Raw genomic sequence first — 14417 nt, 5'->3', positions numbered from 1 at the left:
GTCATTGTATCCACCATACAACTTAAGAAATGATGACTTAAAACGAGACTACTGATATCCTTGTTTCATTAATTTGTTCGTCAATAACTTACATCGTTTTAAAAAATTGTTCATGTTCTTGTGTATCAATCAACTGAGAGATAAAACCCCGTATTAAGGTGATAAAGGAAGTTAGGTAAGTTGACCACTGCAAAGTTAAAGTCTTGCACGTTAAAATATCATAAAATGTTGTGGTTAGATTACTTTTAACGTCTTTTTCTAGTAAAATATCAAGATATTGAACAGATATATTAGACTCTATGCCATCTTTTATTTCAAGCTTACCATGATTTTAAGCACATGCATGGAAGGAAAATAGTTGTTTCAATTTCTTATATTCCTTAATAAAAGTATGTTTTGATTATATATGATATTCTTATGCTGCAAATAAATACTTTTCAGTGAAAAAGGTTTCACAAAAGCAAACTAGGTAGAGTTTATTAAATGCTCCTTACCAAATAAGGATAAAAATTAATGAATTACCTTTGATAAATGATCTTTTTTTTCTGTAAGTACGATGCTAAAATATTGATTAATTAAACATAATGTCACAGTATGTATCTATACATAGAATGATAAAAACTTCATTTTATTACGATAGAAATGATAAGAGAATGGGTTTTATCTTCTGAGTTGGCAATATGATTTTAAGCAATCGTCCCTACCATGTTGTACTTGTTTTGTTATTACTGTTATTACTGTGGAAAGAAGGTAAGATTGATATATATGTAAGGAATAGAAATTTAGATTTTATTGTTTTTAGCCAATGGAATACTGAGTATGGTCTGTTGGAGTTGAGATGTACAAAAGTTACTATACATGTACACATCTGTATATTTATTTCTAAAATGGTGGTATCTCTAAGCTGAATAACTATTATCATTGTAGGATCCTGTTGTCCTTACGGATGGACAATATACAGGAACTCTTGTTACCATGTCAGTAGGGATTCCCAGAACTGGTTTAATGCTATGGTATGTTATAAATACACATAATGTTATCATTTTATTAGATAACCTTTTTTTCCCTTAACGAGTTATTCATTTTAATAAAGTTTATTTATCAATTCTATAATTACTTAAAGTATTATGTTATTTAGAATTTCAACAGAACACATTTATTTGTTTAGAAGTTAATTTTTTTCAGAAAATGTGTGAAATACACGAAAGCTACCTAGTGCATATAGACGATGCTGAGGAACAGGTCTTCATTACACACTTACTTCAATCGTCCAGTGGTTAGTATATAGAAATTTAGGATCTCCATATTTCAATTGTCCAGTGGCTAGTATTCAGCGTTTTTTCTTCCGATTAATAATCCGTGATCGAGAGGTCGTGAGTTCGAATCTCAGCCGCGACTGACCTAAGTCGATAAAAAATGGGTAGCAACTGTTCCTTCGCCATGCGCTCGGCACTTTGAAGTGAAAGTTGCGGGTCCTTCGGATGAGACCTTAAAAACCGAGGTCCCGTGTCAGCGGCAGGCGTTGGCTCGATAAAGATCCCTCACTGTTCAATGGCCCAGAGTGCCGAGTAAAGGTCAAAATTTGAAGGCCTTCACCGGCATACGGTGACGTCTCCACATGAGTGAACAATTCTCGAGAGGGACGTTAAACAATATACAGTCAATCAATCAATCTTCCCATTAATATATTTTTACAAGCTAAGTTGCACTAGGAATGAAATGATGTTTGTAAATTTATTTACTTTAATACACTTTTATCCTGATTTACCTAATATAAAATACTTATAATAATAAGTTGTATCGTAATGAAATATGAATAAAACTGTGGTTGTATAGAACCTTCTAAATGAGATTGCTTATTTACGCGTATCATCAATTTGTTGGTCAATTGTATTGTTTTTAAAGATTGTTTATAGAACATGCCATTGTGTACTAGTATCAAATCAATTGGAAGATTAAATGATGATAATATATTGCTCAGTACGAGTAAATAAGAGAGGCTGGCAATAGAAATATTGAACACATTACAATCGTTATAAAGTGCACTTGTTAGTTTTTATCATCATTTAAAAAAAATACAGTACTCTATCTGCACAAGCATACAAAAGAGAAACGTATTTCGAGACATATAACAGCAAATGACGGCATTTTGCACTCTTTTCAGCTAATAACACGTGGCTTGGTGCGACAGATTGGACAGTGGAAGGTTCATGGCAATGGGAACCACATGGGTACAAGTTGAATTATACAAATTTTGCTCCAGGTCAACCAAATAATTATCATTCCCAAAACTGCTTATTAATGGATCGTCTTCATCATTATCAGTGGAACGACTTGGAGTGTCTCTCCTTGACGAGGCATTATGTCTGCGAACGAAGGTATTTTAAAAAGATATTAATCGCACAAAAGAATAAACATGAGGCACTATTTTATTTTTTTTATATTATATACAAATTGTAATCATTTTTCAATACGTTCATTTCAGGGAAAACAGTGGCATCATCTTTGGAAAATGAAAAGAAAAATTTCGTTTTTCGCTTCTATTTGGTTTTACAAAGAGTGTCTGTATGCATACGGCTTTACAATAAATAAAACCAATCTGAGTATTTTTCAGGCTCCAGCCACTGAATAAAACACATCGTTACTCATGCCTCTTAATTATTAGGTCACCTATTGCTATTTGTTTTCGTCCGTTGTCGTCCGTCGGGCGTTAAGTTTTGGACACATTCAACTTCTCTGAAACCACTTATCCAATTCAACCAATCTTTGCAGATAACATCTATGGGCAAAGGGGAACAAAATTTGTGAATATCACAGTCCCTGGCCCCCTGGAGCCTCAGGGTGGGACCAAAAGCACTAGAATTAATGCAATCTTCAAAAATCCTCTTTACTCCTGGACATCAAGCAGTCAAACTGTTGCGTGATTGTAATACGCATTGAACCGTCTACCAAAAATTGTAGAATCCATGGCCTCAGGGTCAGGGATTCTGGTGCTAGGACTGGGTTCTGCTGAATAGATAGTGAAAACTTTCTTTTAAAAAATCTCCTCAGGTCCTGGGTATTAAACTAATAAACTATGTACATAGTCATGATGGTGCCTCTTCCAAAATTGTGAATTTCATGGCCCCTGGAGCAAGGGTTCTGGTGATATCATAGGATAACATAGTGAAAATGCATTAATTCTTTGAGAAATCTTCTCTTTTGCTTTTGGATATTACACGTAAGCTGATAAATTATGTACATAGTAATGACGAGTTATAATGCCTCTTCCTGTGGGGTGGGTCAGTTATGAATACTGGTATATATTGGAAATGCATATTTTCTTTTTTCCTCAGATCTGCCACTTATTAAGTAATAAAAGTAAGCATTCTATGTGTTAAGTTATGATTAGCAATTATGCCTGTTTCGAAATTGTGAATTTCATAGTCTCTGGTTTAAAACACAAACCAAAATAAATTTTTGGAAAGTTGTTGCATGATAGTCAAGAAACCTGTATAAGACTGTTGACCTCTTGTTACATTTTGGTTAGGACTTAAAATCATTATCTTATTCATGTAGCTCGACTCTAAAATGTTCAGGAATAGAAAGGCACAAATGTGAAGAGGATAAGGTACACTGTACAATTAACTCTTGTTTATGAACAACTTAGCACCGTCCTTGGTCTCGTCCATTGATCCTGGGAACTTAAATTTCATTATTTTATTTTCATCAGATATTGCTTCCAAGCTTTTTTTAAATGAAATTCTACGATGCTTAGATATCGATAATCTAAAATCTTTTCTTCCTTTGTGTTCATTTTATTACACCATAAATAGTCCAGATTGACACATAATTACTGATGACGTAAATATAGTAAATGAAAACGATAATGAAATACTTATTTTAAAACGACCAAAAATTGGCGAACCCTAATCTTTTAATTAGGGTCGAATTTTCATACACATTATGAAATCTGTGGAAGATCAGACCAGGCGCTGGGCAATATATATGAAAAAAGACCATGGCAATTTGCATGAATAATAGGCATCATATGACTGTTGAAATCTGGCAATATCTATATAGTTGAAAGGCAATACGAATACCATTTTCCATTTATCATTCTGTCTTCAATAATTCTATAGGAAGGAAAGAATAAGATTATTACAATAATTTATATTGCACCCGGTTGACAAAGAAAGTAACAGCATTGTATTTGTCTGTAAGGTTCATTTAGAGGAATTCTGACACTTTCTAAGATTTATTTTCGAACTCTTATGTCAGATTTGATTATTTTAATGATCCCAAACTTCTAATTCAATGTCAATTACAATATCTCTAGTATATTCCTAAGCTACATAAACACACTTGTACTCAGAAAGTAATATTTAAGTCACATTAGATCAGGTTTTCCAACAATCTATTTGAATCCCCAATCGCGCCCTGTTATCAGCAGACATATTCCCATATTCATATGAAGCAGAATTTGTCCAAATTCCTATACGTAAAAGAAGATAAGGATGTGGCATTTAACTCAACATTTAGATATATCGACGAAGTATTGTCAATTAACAATGGTAATTTCCATTCTTTTGTCGATACGATATATCCAGGTGAGGTTGCAATAAAAGATAGTCTGACACATCTCTTAACTATCTAGATATATTACTTGAAAAGTTATGACAAACGAGGTGATTTTACTTTTCAATTGTCAACTTCCCTTAAAATATACCTTCATCACCTGCATACAGGGTTAATTCGATACGCAAGAGCATGTTCTAATATAAATAATTTGTTTACTCAGTTATTGCTCAACAAGTTGCTAAAACAAGACTATCATCGATCAGTCTCGTTTAAAGTGATCATTTCGTAAGTTCTGTGGTCAATTCAATGACCTTCTCAGCAAATGCAGCTTATCATTTAGTAAAATGCTGACTGACGTTTTTCATACTAATTGTAAGCCCATTATATACACACTGAATTGTTGACAGCTTGTTCACTATTTTCCGATCATGAAAAAGGAGCACACTGCGGGTGTGATCGGTCTGCAGGGGATCCTCACATCTCCATGGCACCTGATCCCACCTCTGATGCTTTGGAGGTCCATGTTTGCTCTACTCCTTTTTGTATTGATTAATGGACTTTTGAGCTTGAATACTGTTTGTTATCTCCATTTATTTCATGCACTTATGTTTCGGATTGAAAACATCTATATGGTTTAATTTGAAGATCAAATCATCTCGCAACCAGTTATTAGCATACCTTTCCTTCTGTCATATGTAGCAGATTTATTCAAAAAATTCCACACTGAGTGTAATTGAACAAAATACGGCACGATAATGATCATTTCTAATCTGTCCTTGACAATGAACCTTTATAAGTACAGTGTACTAGTATTATATAAATAGAACACAATCGTTTATGGTATACATATAATAGTGATCACCGGAAATGTGGAGCAAATCATTCATTTACATTACCTGCCTAATCTCTCTAGGTACAGTTATCTTTATCTAAATGATAATTATGTTTCCCATAGACCAATAGGAGATTTATCGTTTACTTAGAAGTGTTTTAATATTTACCTTTATGCAAATTGGACACGAGTGCATTGCAAAAAAATTACAAGCGATAATTTCAGAATCATACAGGATCAATTTGTGAAATTATTTTGTAAGCTTATAAATGAAAATCCAGCTGCACCTTGATGTCAAAATTTTATATTGCAGTATTGTCAATATTTTGTCAAGAACATAAAAAAGAACATTTATAAACTTCTGATGATCATATTTGTATTAGAAGAACTATTTGCAAGCTCTTAATGATGTAGACTTACATTATTGTCGTCCTGTACAATATTGTTTTCTTAAGTTAAATAATACTAAATATTTCATTGTAAAGAGGTCTATCTTTTGAACATTTTAAATCTTTATTTTATTCTAATTAATCATAAGGGTTTCAATTACTAACAATTTTATCATAATGACAGACTTTAATAGCAAAATAAAATTCTTAAAATAATGCAGTTCATATTGCTTTAAAAGTGATGTGCAAAATGTAGATTCCCAAAGAAATGTATGCTCGTTTCAAAAGTCTGATTCAAGCTCGGAGCAATTTTCAGGAATGCAGTTTTTCTATGTGAAAATAGTAGTTACAGACGTCTTGCAGAGTAGATTTAGGAGTACAAAATTATTTGGTAATGGATGGATGCCGATTTTACCTTTGAAATTACATTTTGAATATTTTGACTCTTACGAGTATTTTTGCTAAAATCCTTTGACAAACTATATTCATCATAAATATCTAAGAAATATTTCTCAAAGTTTTATAAATGAAGGTATATATTTGTATTATGAACTTTAATTCTGAATTATTAACCAGTTTCCCAAGCAAGGCCTTCTTACGGTATTTGCCAAAACATACTACAGTGTATTAAAAATTTTGTTCATAAATCGCAAATTCATGGCATAAAAATCCCGAGGAGTTCTGAAAGAGGCAATGTCCTTAATTTATCTTTACCTCTACTGAAATGAAAGCACTGAGTAATGCTAATTATAAACAGGGAGTTGGTTTGTCTTTTTAATATTATATTAAGTTTACGTATCGATGAAGTGTACATGTTGAAAAGTAGATAAAGTGTAAAAATACAGTCGAAACCATATCATTTCTATACAAACTCGCAGTAAAATATCTGAAAACAGAAAAAAAAATTCTACAATTCTTAAACACGAATGCTTCTCTTTGTTCTAATTAAGAGAGTTAATTATTTTTACCTTGTAGGTTTTGGGTGCCCGGGGGGTTGGATTCCTCATGGAGACTCTTGTTATCATACCTCAAATGAAGATGAATCCTGGATGGATGCAATGGTTCGTGATTTTAACCGCTTATTCCTTATTGCTGATAGCTACTGTGGTTGTTAACAAATAGGGAGATGACGCACCCCTAAATCTACTTATAGTCTGCATAGATTTTTTTCCCCAAGAATATGCTGTGCTGCAAAGTGTTCAGTATACATCTCTCTTAAAATAGGACCGCCTATAGTCATATCAAAACAATAGTTGAACTTGTTATAAAATGGCTACATGTATTTTTTTATTTCCACAAACCTTTAATTGAAATAGACAGTGTGTCCTTGTTTGTTGTTTGTTTGATAATAGGCAATCATTCATTTGAATATATACTGTGAATGATACTGCATGACGGTAAAATTTTATAATTTTTCAAAGTTATGCAGGAAAAAATTATCTTGAATAGGAAGCCAGGTTTGCAAAAGTATATATTAGAGAAAACAGCTAGGTAATATATATTACCCCACCTCTGTTGATTATTCCGTGAAATCCCGGCTTACGATTGGTTGAAGTCTGTCACGTGAAGGCGGTGGATTACTTATACCCGGTCAGTTGTAAATCCATACCCGGTCAGTAGAAATCTATACCCGGTCGATGTATTACGTCACAAACACAAACGTGACGTCATAATAGGCACAGTATAAGCGCGATGAAGCATTTAGCAGAGAAAACCATTTATAAACTACAGATAAAACGTAAATGTTTCATCGGTGGGGTAAATTCGTTACATAGTCATTTAGTGACAGGGTATGGGATGATACCTGGTTAGTAAATTTCATACCTGACTCGGCTCCGCCTCGCCAGGTATGAAATTTACTAACCAGGTATCATCCCATACCCTTTCACTAAAAGACTATGTAACTAATAATATTGTATTCAGTTGTAATTTATGTAGTTCAGGTACTGTGAATTTACATATTTTGAGGTTCGAGAAAAAATACGTCTGTGGGGATTTGATTTTGTAGTTGAAGAAATTCTAATGCTGAGTTGATAATATTTTATAAAATTTGTCATTTTATGGAGGACCTGAATTGGTAGATCTCAACATACAATGAAATCAAGGGTATTAATATAACCCTAACACAGGATGCCATCTATTGAATTGTTTTAGCTACTGGGCTACAAGTGTCCGAAGTTTATCTTAACACATAACTCATCAAAAACCCATGCAGGTGTCTGAAAAATCGACCTGCAGTGAAACAAATTAATCCAGACACAACCCTAGTAATCGCTCTTGTCATGCAGTTTACGCCTGTACATATGTGCTAATAAAGGCAGATGGTACTCATAACTCTAGATGCTTGAGTTAAATAAGAATATGACAAATAAAATACTTATATCTAAACTTGTTGTCATAAACTATTTTATTTTTCCATAAAATTAATTTTTTCTAAAATTTTAAATAACAGCTTTGTGATAATTGCATTAATTTTTCTTATGTTATTAAAAGAAAATGTGTGAATTCCATGGCGGACACCTTGCACATATTATGGACAGAGACACTAATGCATTCATAGTGTCTCTGCTACAAAAATCACACAGTAAGTGTTTATTTCTTTCAATTAAATGCTAAAAAGTGTAATTCTGCACTTTATTTCTGTTTTATGCATTAATGTTTTTCTTAAGCTCTGAAAAACTTATTCTTTACACACTCAATATTATTTTTGAAAAATGCTAACGACAATATCGTTTCCCAGTGTCAGTTTTCAAAAGTTATTTTGAATGATTTTCAATATTTGAAGAAAGCTATGTTCGTGGATTTTTATTTGAAAATTCAAGTAATTTATTTAGAAAAAAGAAGAGAAACTCTATATTTCTTTTGTAAAAATTGTTTAAACGGAAAAAAAGATTATTTCACACATTTACCCCCATCTTCATGAAAAAGTATTTTACTAATATAATCAATTGCTTTTCAGGAGGGCAAAGCTAAATTCAACAAACATCAAAAATATCTCACAAAATATTCTGATTGAAGCTTTCGTTAAAAGATTTTGTGATTTCAGGCTCCTCCTTCTGGATAGGAGGATCTGATTGGACGATAGAAGGCACATGGGTATGGGAACCAATCGGATTGAAATTCAATTTCACCAATTTTGCTCATGGAAGGCCTAACAATATGAATGGGGAAAACTGTCTGTCAATAAGACTGGCGAACCGTCAATGGGACGACGATGATTGTGATGAACATCGGCCATATGTCTGTGAAAAAAGGCGAGTATTCATAAGATCATATTGAAAATAATATTGAAAATAATACTGATAATATGTGTTCGTTATTTTCATATTCTATCAGTCAGGGTTTTTCTCTCTCTCTCTCTCTCTCTCTCTCTCTCTCTCTCTCTCTCTCTCTCTCTCTCTCTCTCTCTCTCTCTCTCGTATAGATATAAATACGAGGTACATTATATTCGTCTTTTCATGTAGTTTTTTGGATGTATAAATATTTTTTTCTGTTTTTTGCAGATCTCTATATCCAAGTCTTGTTGGTTGACTGATTAACTAAATGTAAGAAATCTGTCATTACAGAATCTGAATAAAATCTTATTTGTATCATGATCTGTATTTGTTCTTAATTTACTAATTATAGAGTATCAATAATATACTTAGTTTTTCTATCAATAAATTCTATGTGCATTTGTGAAATTGTGGGAATAAACATCAAATCCGTTATTGGAGCAAAACGTACATATAAATCGCGATGTCTTCTTTTGCCTTGCATTGTAAAAGTTTTAGCTTTTCTGCTATCTTTCCTTTCTTCTTAAACAGATATAGTTTGACTTCCATATTTGATCTGTAACGTTTCCGCCTGTTCCAGGGTTTGTTACAATGAAAATAAATTATTGTGGGTCTCCTGTTTCTGAATTTTACCCTTTAACTCTAAATGAAAAGTCAGGTTGCAAATTTATAAAATTTATTATGGTGCAAACAATGAATAACAAATAACAATAAGAATTGGCAATTAGGCAATAATAAATTATGGGTTACCCGACAATAAAAAGGTATCCGGCTCGACCGGGTTACCCGGATGAATTTATAAACAATGAATCAATTGGGGTATGGATCCGCCGGGATTGGCATCAATGAATCAATTGGGTATGGATCTGCCGGGGATTGGCATCAGTGAATCAATTGGGTATGGATCTGCCGGGCTTGGCAGATTGGGTTTATTTACCCAATACGGGGCATCAGATTTTACCCACTTCTGGGGAGCTGGGATTTTCTGAGCTGGTCAGATGTTAATGAGTCTGACCAACGTCCCAGACTGAAGAAAAAGTCCAAAGAGCCTTCTTTATATACCCTTTCATCACTAGGGCCGAATTAGTTCACGTGCGAATAACCAGCGGTACCGCCAGTATTCGCGCGACGTTTGTATGGTAACACAAATAACTTTTGCATCAAGTAAAGGCTTTATCATTACAAATGCGGGAAAAGGGATGATCTGATGTTTGGGAATTGTTTTGGTAACGATGCCAAGATGGATTTGGGTACCTTGATCGTATAACAATGCCAGACGGCCATTTGCTATTACGATTGGGCTGGTATATGGAGGAAATTCGGGTTTGTACATTACAACGAAAGGATATCCATGAAATAAACATATACAATGAATTATAAAGCATACATTAATGACATACGATAATTGGTAATATTCCCATGATATCTACAAATAAATTTACGATACATAGATTAAATATTCAGGGCATAAATTGGGGTGATCCAATCTGTGGGTTATTTTGGTCATGGGGGAAAATTCGTAACAGAGCTCCCCCTCCATGAAAACATTCGTCCCGAATGTTGGGTCGTTTTATCAAATCTCAATTTTGGGACTGTATTTCATGGGAATATTGTCATGAAAAGTAACATTTGCAATATGAATAAACATAATCAGGGGCCACAAAAATACATACATATCAATAATAACAATGTGGTCAATAGTTATGAATCATAGTTATGAAAAACAATAATATGAATAACAGTTCATCCATTATCAATACATTTACTTTTACCAAAATGTTTTTGTTCATCACAGTTCATCACTTCTTACCAATCCTGGATCCATTGGAATAGAAAAGTCACGACGGATACAAATCACAGATCTCGATCCACATCACGAATATTCACAAGTATCATCATAAAGTTCACAAAGTTATACGATATAGTCCTTTGAAATATCCAAAAGGTCCAGTGCACGTCCGTGTATTACGAATCCAGCGTCATTTGGAAAGGTCCAGGATCAATGTCCGAAAGTACATCATACGGTTTGGAAGGCTTCCTCACGGCAAGGTATGAACTAGGGATCATCATGTCTGGGTTAAGTGATGGGTATGGTACATATGATTTTCCAACACCATTTTGTAATTTTTCATTGTTGGGGTAGGATAAGCTTGGGGAATTTGTCAGGGCTCTTTGGAGTTTGTCGAAAGCTTCATGGCAATTTTCATTCAAATGGAACTCTTGCTTTGGTTCATTCATAATTTCTTTGGGGATTTTCTGAACATTAATACATTGCAAGTGGTCTGGATATTGGGGGTTGAGCTCTTGGCTAAAAGCATTAATGGTATTGGTATTGGATGGGTCTTCCAATACATTTACTATTTTGTCAATACATTTGACTGTGGCACTTTGGGTATTCTCATATAGTTTGCTACATTTGTCTTTCATATTCATGTGACAAACTGTGACTTCTTCGTCTACAGTTAAAGGGGTTTGGGTAATCAACAATTCATTTTTCTCAACAAAACTTGGGATAGGTTCTATTATTCCAACCTCATCCTTAAATAAAGGGTTATCTCCCTTTGCAGGAGCAACATAATCACAATGGGGAGGATTTCCAATATCCTCGGCAAGACTTATCTTGCCACAAGACACAACTTTTACACAAGATTTACTAAAGCAGGGAATGTCTAGACCCTGTATCTTTAGTTTCATCTGTTTTACCAAAAGGTCACATGAATTCTGAGTCATAAAATCTAATCCCAATACGCATGGGTTTTGTATATTGGCCACAAGTACTTTATGGGTAACTTGAAAATTTTCAAGGGATATTTTGATTGGGCATTCTCCCTTAACTGGGATTACATCACCACTTGCAGATGTAAGTTTGATAGATACTGGAGTAATTTGGGGCTTTTCCATAGTATCTATATTTTCAAAGAATTGGGTACTGATAATGGTCACACTAGCACCAGTATCAACTAGTACATTTGTTTCTTTATTTCCAATTTTCCCAATAACATAAATTCCATCATTTTCCCCATTTCTATCTCTCACTAAAATTTCTGTGGGGGTAGGTTCAGTATAACAAGGGATTTCTTTCTCGGATTCAAATTCTGTTTTATTTTCAATATTGGGTTTGGGTTTTAGTGAGAGAGGTTGAGCCATATTTAATGGCAAGTGTTGGGGCCTGCCCCTTGAACCTGTCGAGTTCCGACCCCCGAATTCGACGCAGGGTAGTTTCCCTGATTTTGAGGTCGGAATTGATTTTGACTTGTGTTCTTGGGGAAATTTTTCCAATTGTTAGAATTTCCTTGGTAGGGTGAAACCTGGGGTCTTGGTCCATAATTTGTTGGTCTATTGTTTTGGTAGTCGGATCTGACCAAGTTTTCATATGAGCCCATATTGGAAAAATTCTGATAGTGGGTTTGGTATGAGTTCTCATATAAATAATGTGGATATGGGGTTCCTGCCATATTTTGGGTAGGCATTTGACAATTTCTTACTAGAGCTCTGATTTCTTGGGTAAGAGATTTAAGGTCATCATGCAAGCTTTGAATGGGTTCTGTTTGGTTAATGGCATGGACAGTTTTATTTCTTTGGGCATCTGCCAATCTATAAGTTTCCAACCGAATGGCCAAAATTTCAGCTTCATTTATGTCTTTGGGCCTTGCCTCTCTTAATCGGAGACGGATTTCAGGGTCAGGTAGGGCATCTATGAATTGTTCTAGGGCTAAGATACATAGCACACTTTGATCAGTGGTTGTGTAGGCCTGTCGGGTTAATTTCTTAATGGATTGGGCCAGTTCAGATATGGTTTCATTGCTTCCCTTAACCCGAGTTTTAAGTTGGGCTCTAAAAAGTTCCGCTCTTTCTACAGACCCGAATCGTCTGTTTAAAATATCCACTAAACACTTGTAATCTGTTCTTTGGGTTTCATTTAACTCAGTGAGCAAAGCTCTGGCACTACCTGCAAGGCTGCTGGCTAAGTAGAGGGATTTTGTTCTATAGTCCCAGCCATGCAAGGTTACCAGAATTTCAAAATGGACCAGGAAATCATTAAAATCCTCCGACCCATCAAAATCTTGTAACTTTACGGGTGCGTTGGATTTAACAGACACTGGGTAATGTGTTCTGTTTTCTTGAGGAGTTGAAAACTCATTTATTGGATGGTCATTCATGGAAATGGACCGGGGGCAATCTTTGGACCCAAATGAGACACTGTAGGGACAATTGGACTCATTTACATTGTTGGTTTTGGATTGGGTTGTATGTGACGGGGCACTGGGACTGTGATGATTGTCTCCCCTGTCACTATATAATTTTCGAAGTTCAGCATTATCCCTTTGCAGGATTTCATTTTGTTTTTCAACATGCTGAAATTTCATTCGCATTTCTTGACTATCTTGTTCAAATTTGGATTTCATATCATGCAACATTGAGAGAATAACATCAAGTTGATTATCTCTTGCAGGTACATGTAGCATTGAATTTGATGCCGGCATGGAATGGTGACTTGGGATATCCGGGCGGTCATGAGAATTAACATGAACATTGGGTGAAATTGAGTGCGGTTTAAAAGTAATTTCAAAGCTTTCATCAGCCTCCATTGTACAAAAATTTGTATCCAAAAGAAAAATTTGAAATAATAAAAATTTACAAAAATATTAAGAAATGGTTTTCTTTTTCTTAGGGTAAACAAAAACAAGATATAATTAAAATATCCCACTTCTGACACCAAATTGTAACGTTTCCGCCTGTTCCAGGGTTTGTTACAATGAAAATAAATTATTGTGGGTCTCCTGTTTCTGAATTTTACCCTTTAACTCTAAATGAAAAGTCAGGTTGCAAATTTATAAAATTTATTATGGTGCAAACAATGAATAACAAATAACAATAAGAATTGGCAATTAGGCAATAATAAATTATGGGTTACCCGACAATAAAAAGGTATCCGGCTCGACCGGGTTACCCGGATGAATTTATAAACAATGAATCAATTGGGGTATGGATCCGCCGGGATTGGCATCAATGAATCAATTGGGTATGGATCTGCCGGGGATTGGCATCAGTGAATCAATTGGGTATGGATCTGCCGGGCTTGGCAGATTGGGTTTATTTACCCAATATGGGGCATCAGATTTTACCCACTTCTGGGGAGCTGGGATTCTCTGAGCTGGTCAGATGTTAATGAGTCTGACCAACGTCCCAGACTGAAGAAAAAGTCCAAAGAGCCTTCTTTATATACCCTTTCATCACTAGGGCCGAATTAGTTCACGTGCGAATAACCAGCGGTACCGCCAGCATTCGCGCGACGTTTGTATGATAACACAAACAACTTTTGCATCAAGTAAAGGCTTTATCATTACAAATGCGGGAAAA

The 14417-nt window shown here is 34.6% G+C and overlaps 2 protein-coding genes and 1 long non-coding RNA gene across 3 annotated transcripts; all 3 read left to right on the top strand.

The window, feature by feature from the left end:
- Positions 1-680: 680 nt before the first annotated feature.
- Positions 681-2980, top strand: LOC134282539 (perlucin-like protein). The gene is made up of 5 exons (XM_062764941.1): positions 681-750; positions 928-1013; positions 1186-1276; positions 2165-2378; positions 2486-2980. The coding sequence occupies exons 1-5, from the start codon at positions 681-683 to the stop codon at positions 2514-2516; spliced, it is 492 nt and encodes a 163-aa protein (XP_062620925.1). The 3' UTR covers positions 2517-2980.
- A 2401-nt stretch (positions 2981-5381) lies between these two features.
- On the top strand, positions 5382-9320 carry LOC134282538 (perlucin-like). The gene is made up of 5 exons (XM_062764940.1): positions 5382-5473; positions 6757-6842; positions 8275-8365; positions 8828-9039; positions 9285-9320. The coding sequence occupies exons 1-5, from the start codon at positions 5428-5430 to the stop codon at positions 9318-9320; spliced, it is 471 nt and encodes a 156-aa protein (XP_062620924.1). The 5' UTR covers positions 5382-5427.
- Positions 9321-10319: 999 nt separating this feature from the next.
- LOC134282527 (uncharacterized) lies at positions 10320-13663 on the top strand. Its single transcript, XR_009995313.1, has 3 exons — positions 10320-10379; positions 10852-11105; positions 13510-13663. It is a non-coding gene; the product is annotated as an uncharacterized LOC134282527 (long non-coding RNA).
- The last annotated feature ends 754 nt before the right edge of the window (positions 13664-14417 follow it).

Source organism: Saccostrea cucullata, unplaced genomic scaffold (genome assembly GCF_032062105.1).
Source record: "Saccostrea cucullata isolate Sc308-1 unplaced genomic scaffold, CSIRO_AGI_Scuc_v1 ctg297, whole genome shotgun sequence".
NCBI lineage: Eukaryota > Metazoa > Mollusca > Bivalvia > Ostreida > Ostreidae > Saccostrea > Saccostrea cuccullata.
This window is presented reverse-complemented; position numbering and strand designations above follow the sequence as displayed.

Coding starts and splice junctions, on each gene's coding strand:
- LOC134282538 (XM_062764940.1), top strand. CDS start 5,428: ATGTGGAGCAAATCATTCATTTACATTACCTGCCTAATCTCTCTAG. Junction 8,366..8,827: donor TCTGCTACAAAAATCACACA/GTAAGTGTTTAT, acceptor TTGTGATTTCAG/GCTCCTCCTTCTGGATAGGA. Junction 9,040..9,284: donor ATGTCTGTGAAAAAAGGCGA/GTATTCATAAGA, acceptor TGTTTTTTGCAG/ATCTCTATATCCAAGTCTTG.
- LOC134282539 (XM_062764941.1), top strand. CDS start 681: ATGATTTTAAGCAATCGTCCCTACCATGTTGTACTTGTTTTGTTATTA. Junction 751..927: donor GTTATTACTGTGGAAAGAAG/GTAAGATTGATA, acceptor TTATCATTGTAG/GATCCTGTTGTCCTTACGGA. Junction 1,014..1,185: donor AGAACTGGTTTAATGCTATG/GTATGTTATAAA, acceptor AATTTTTTTCAG/AAAATGTGTGAAATACACGA.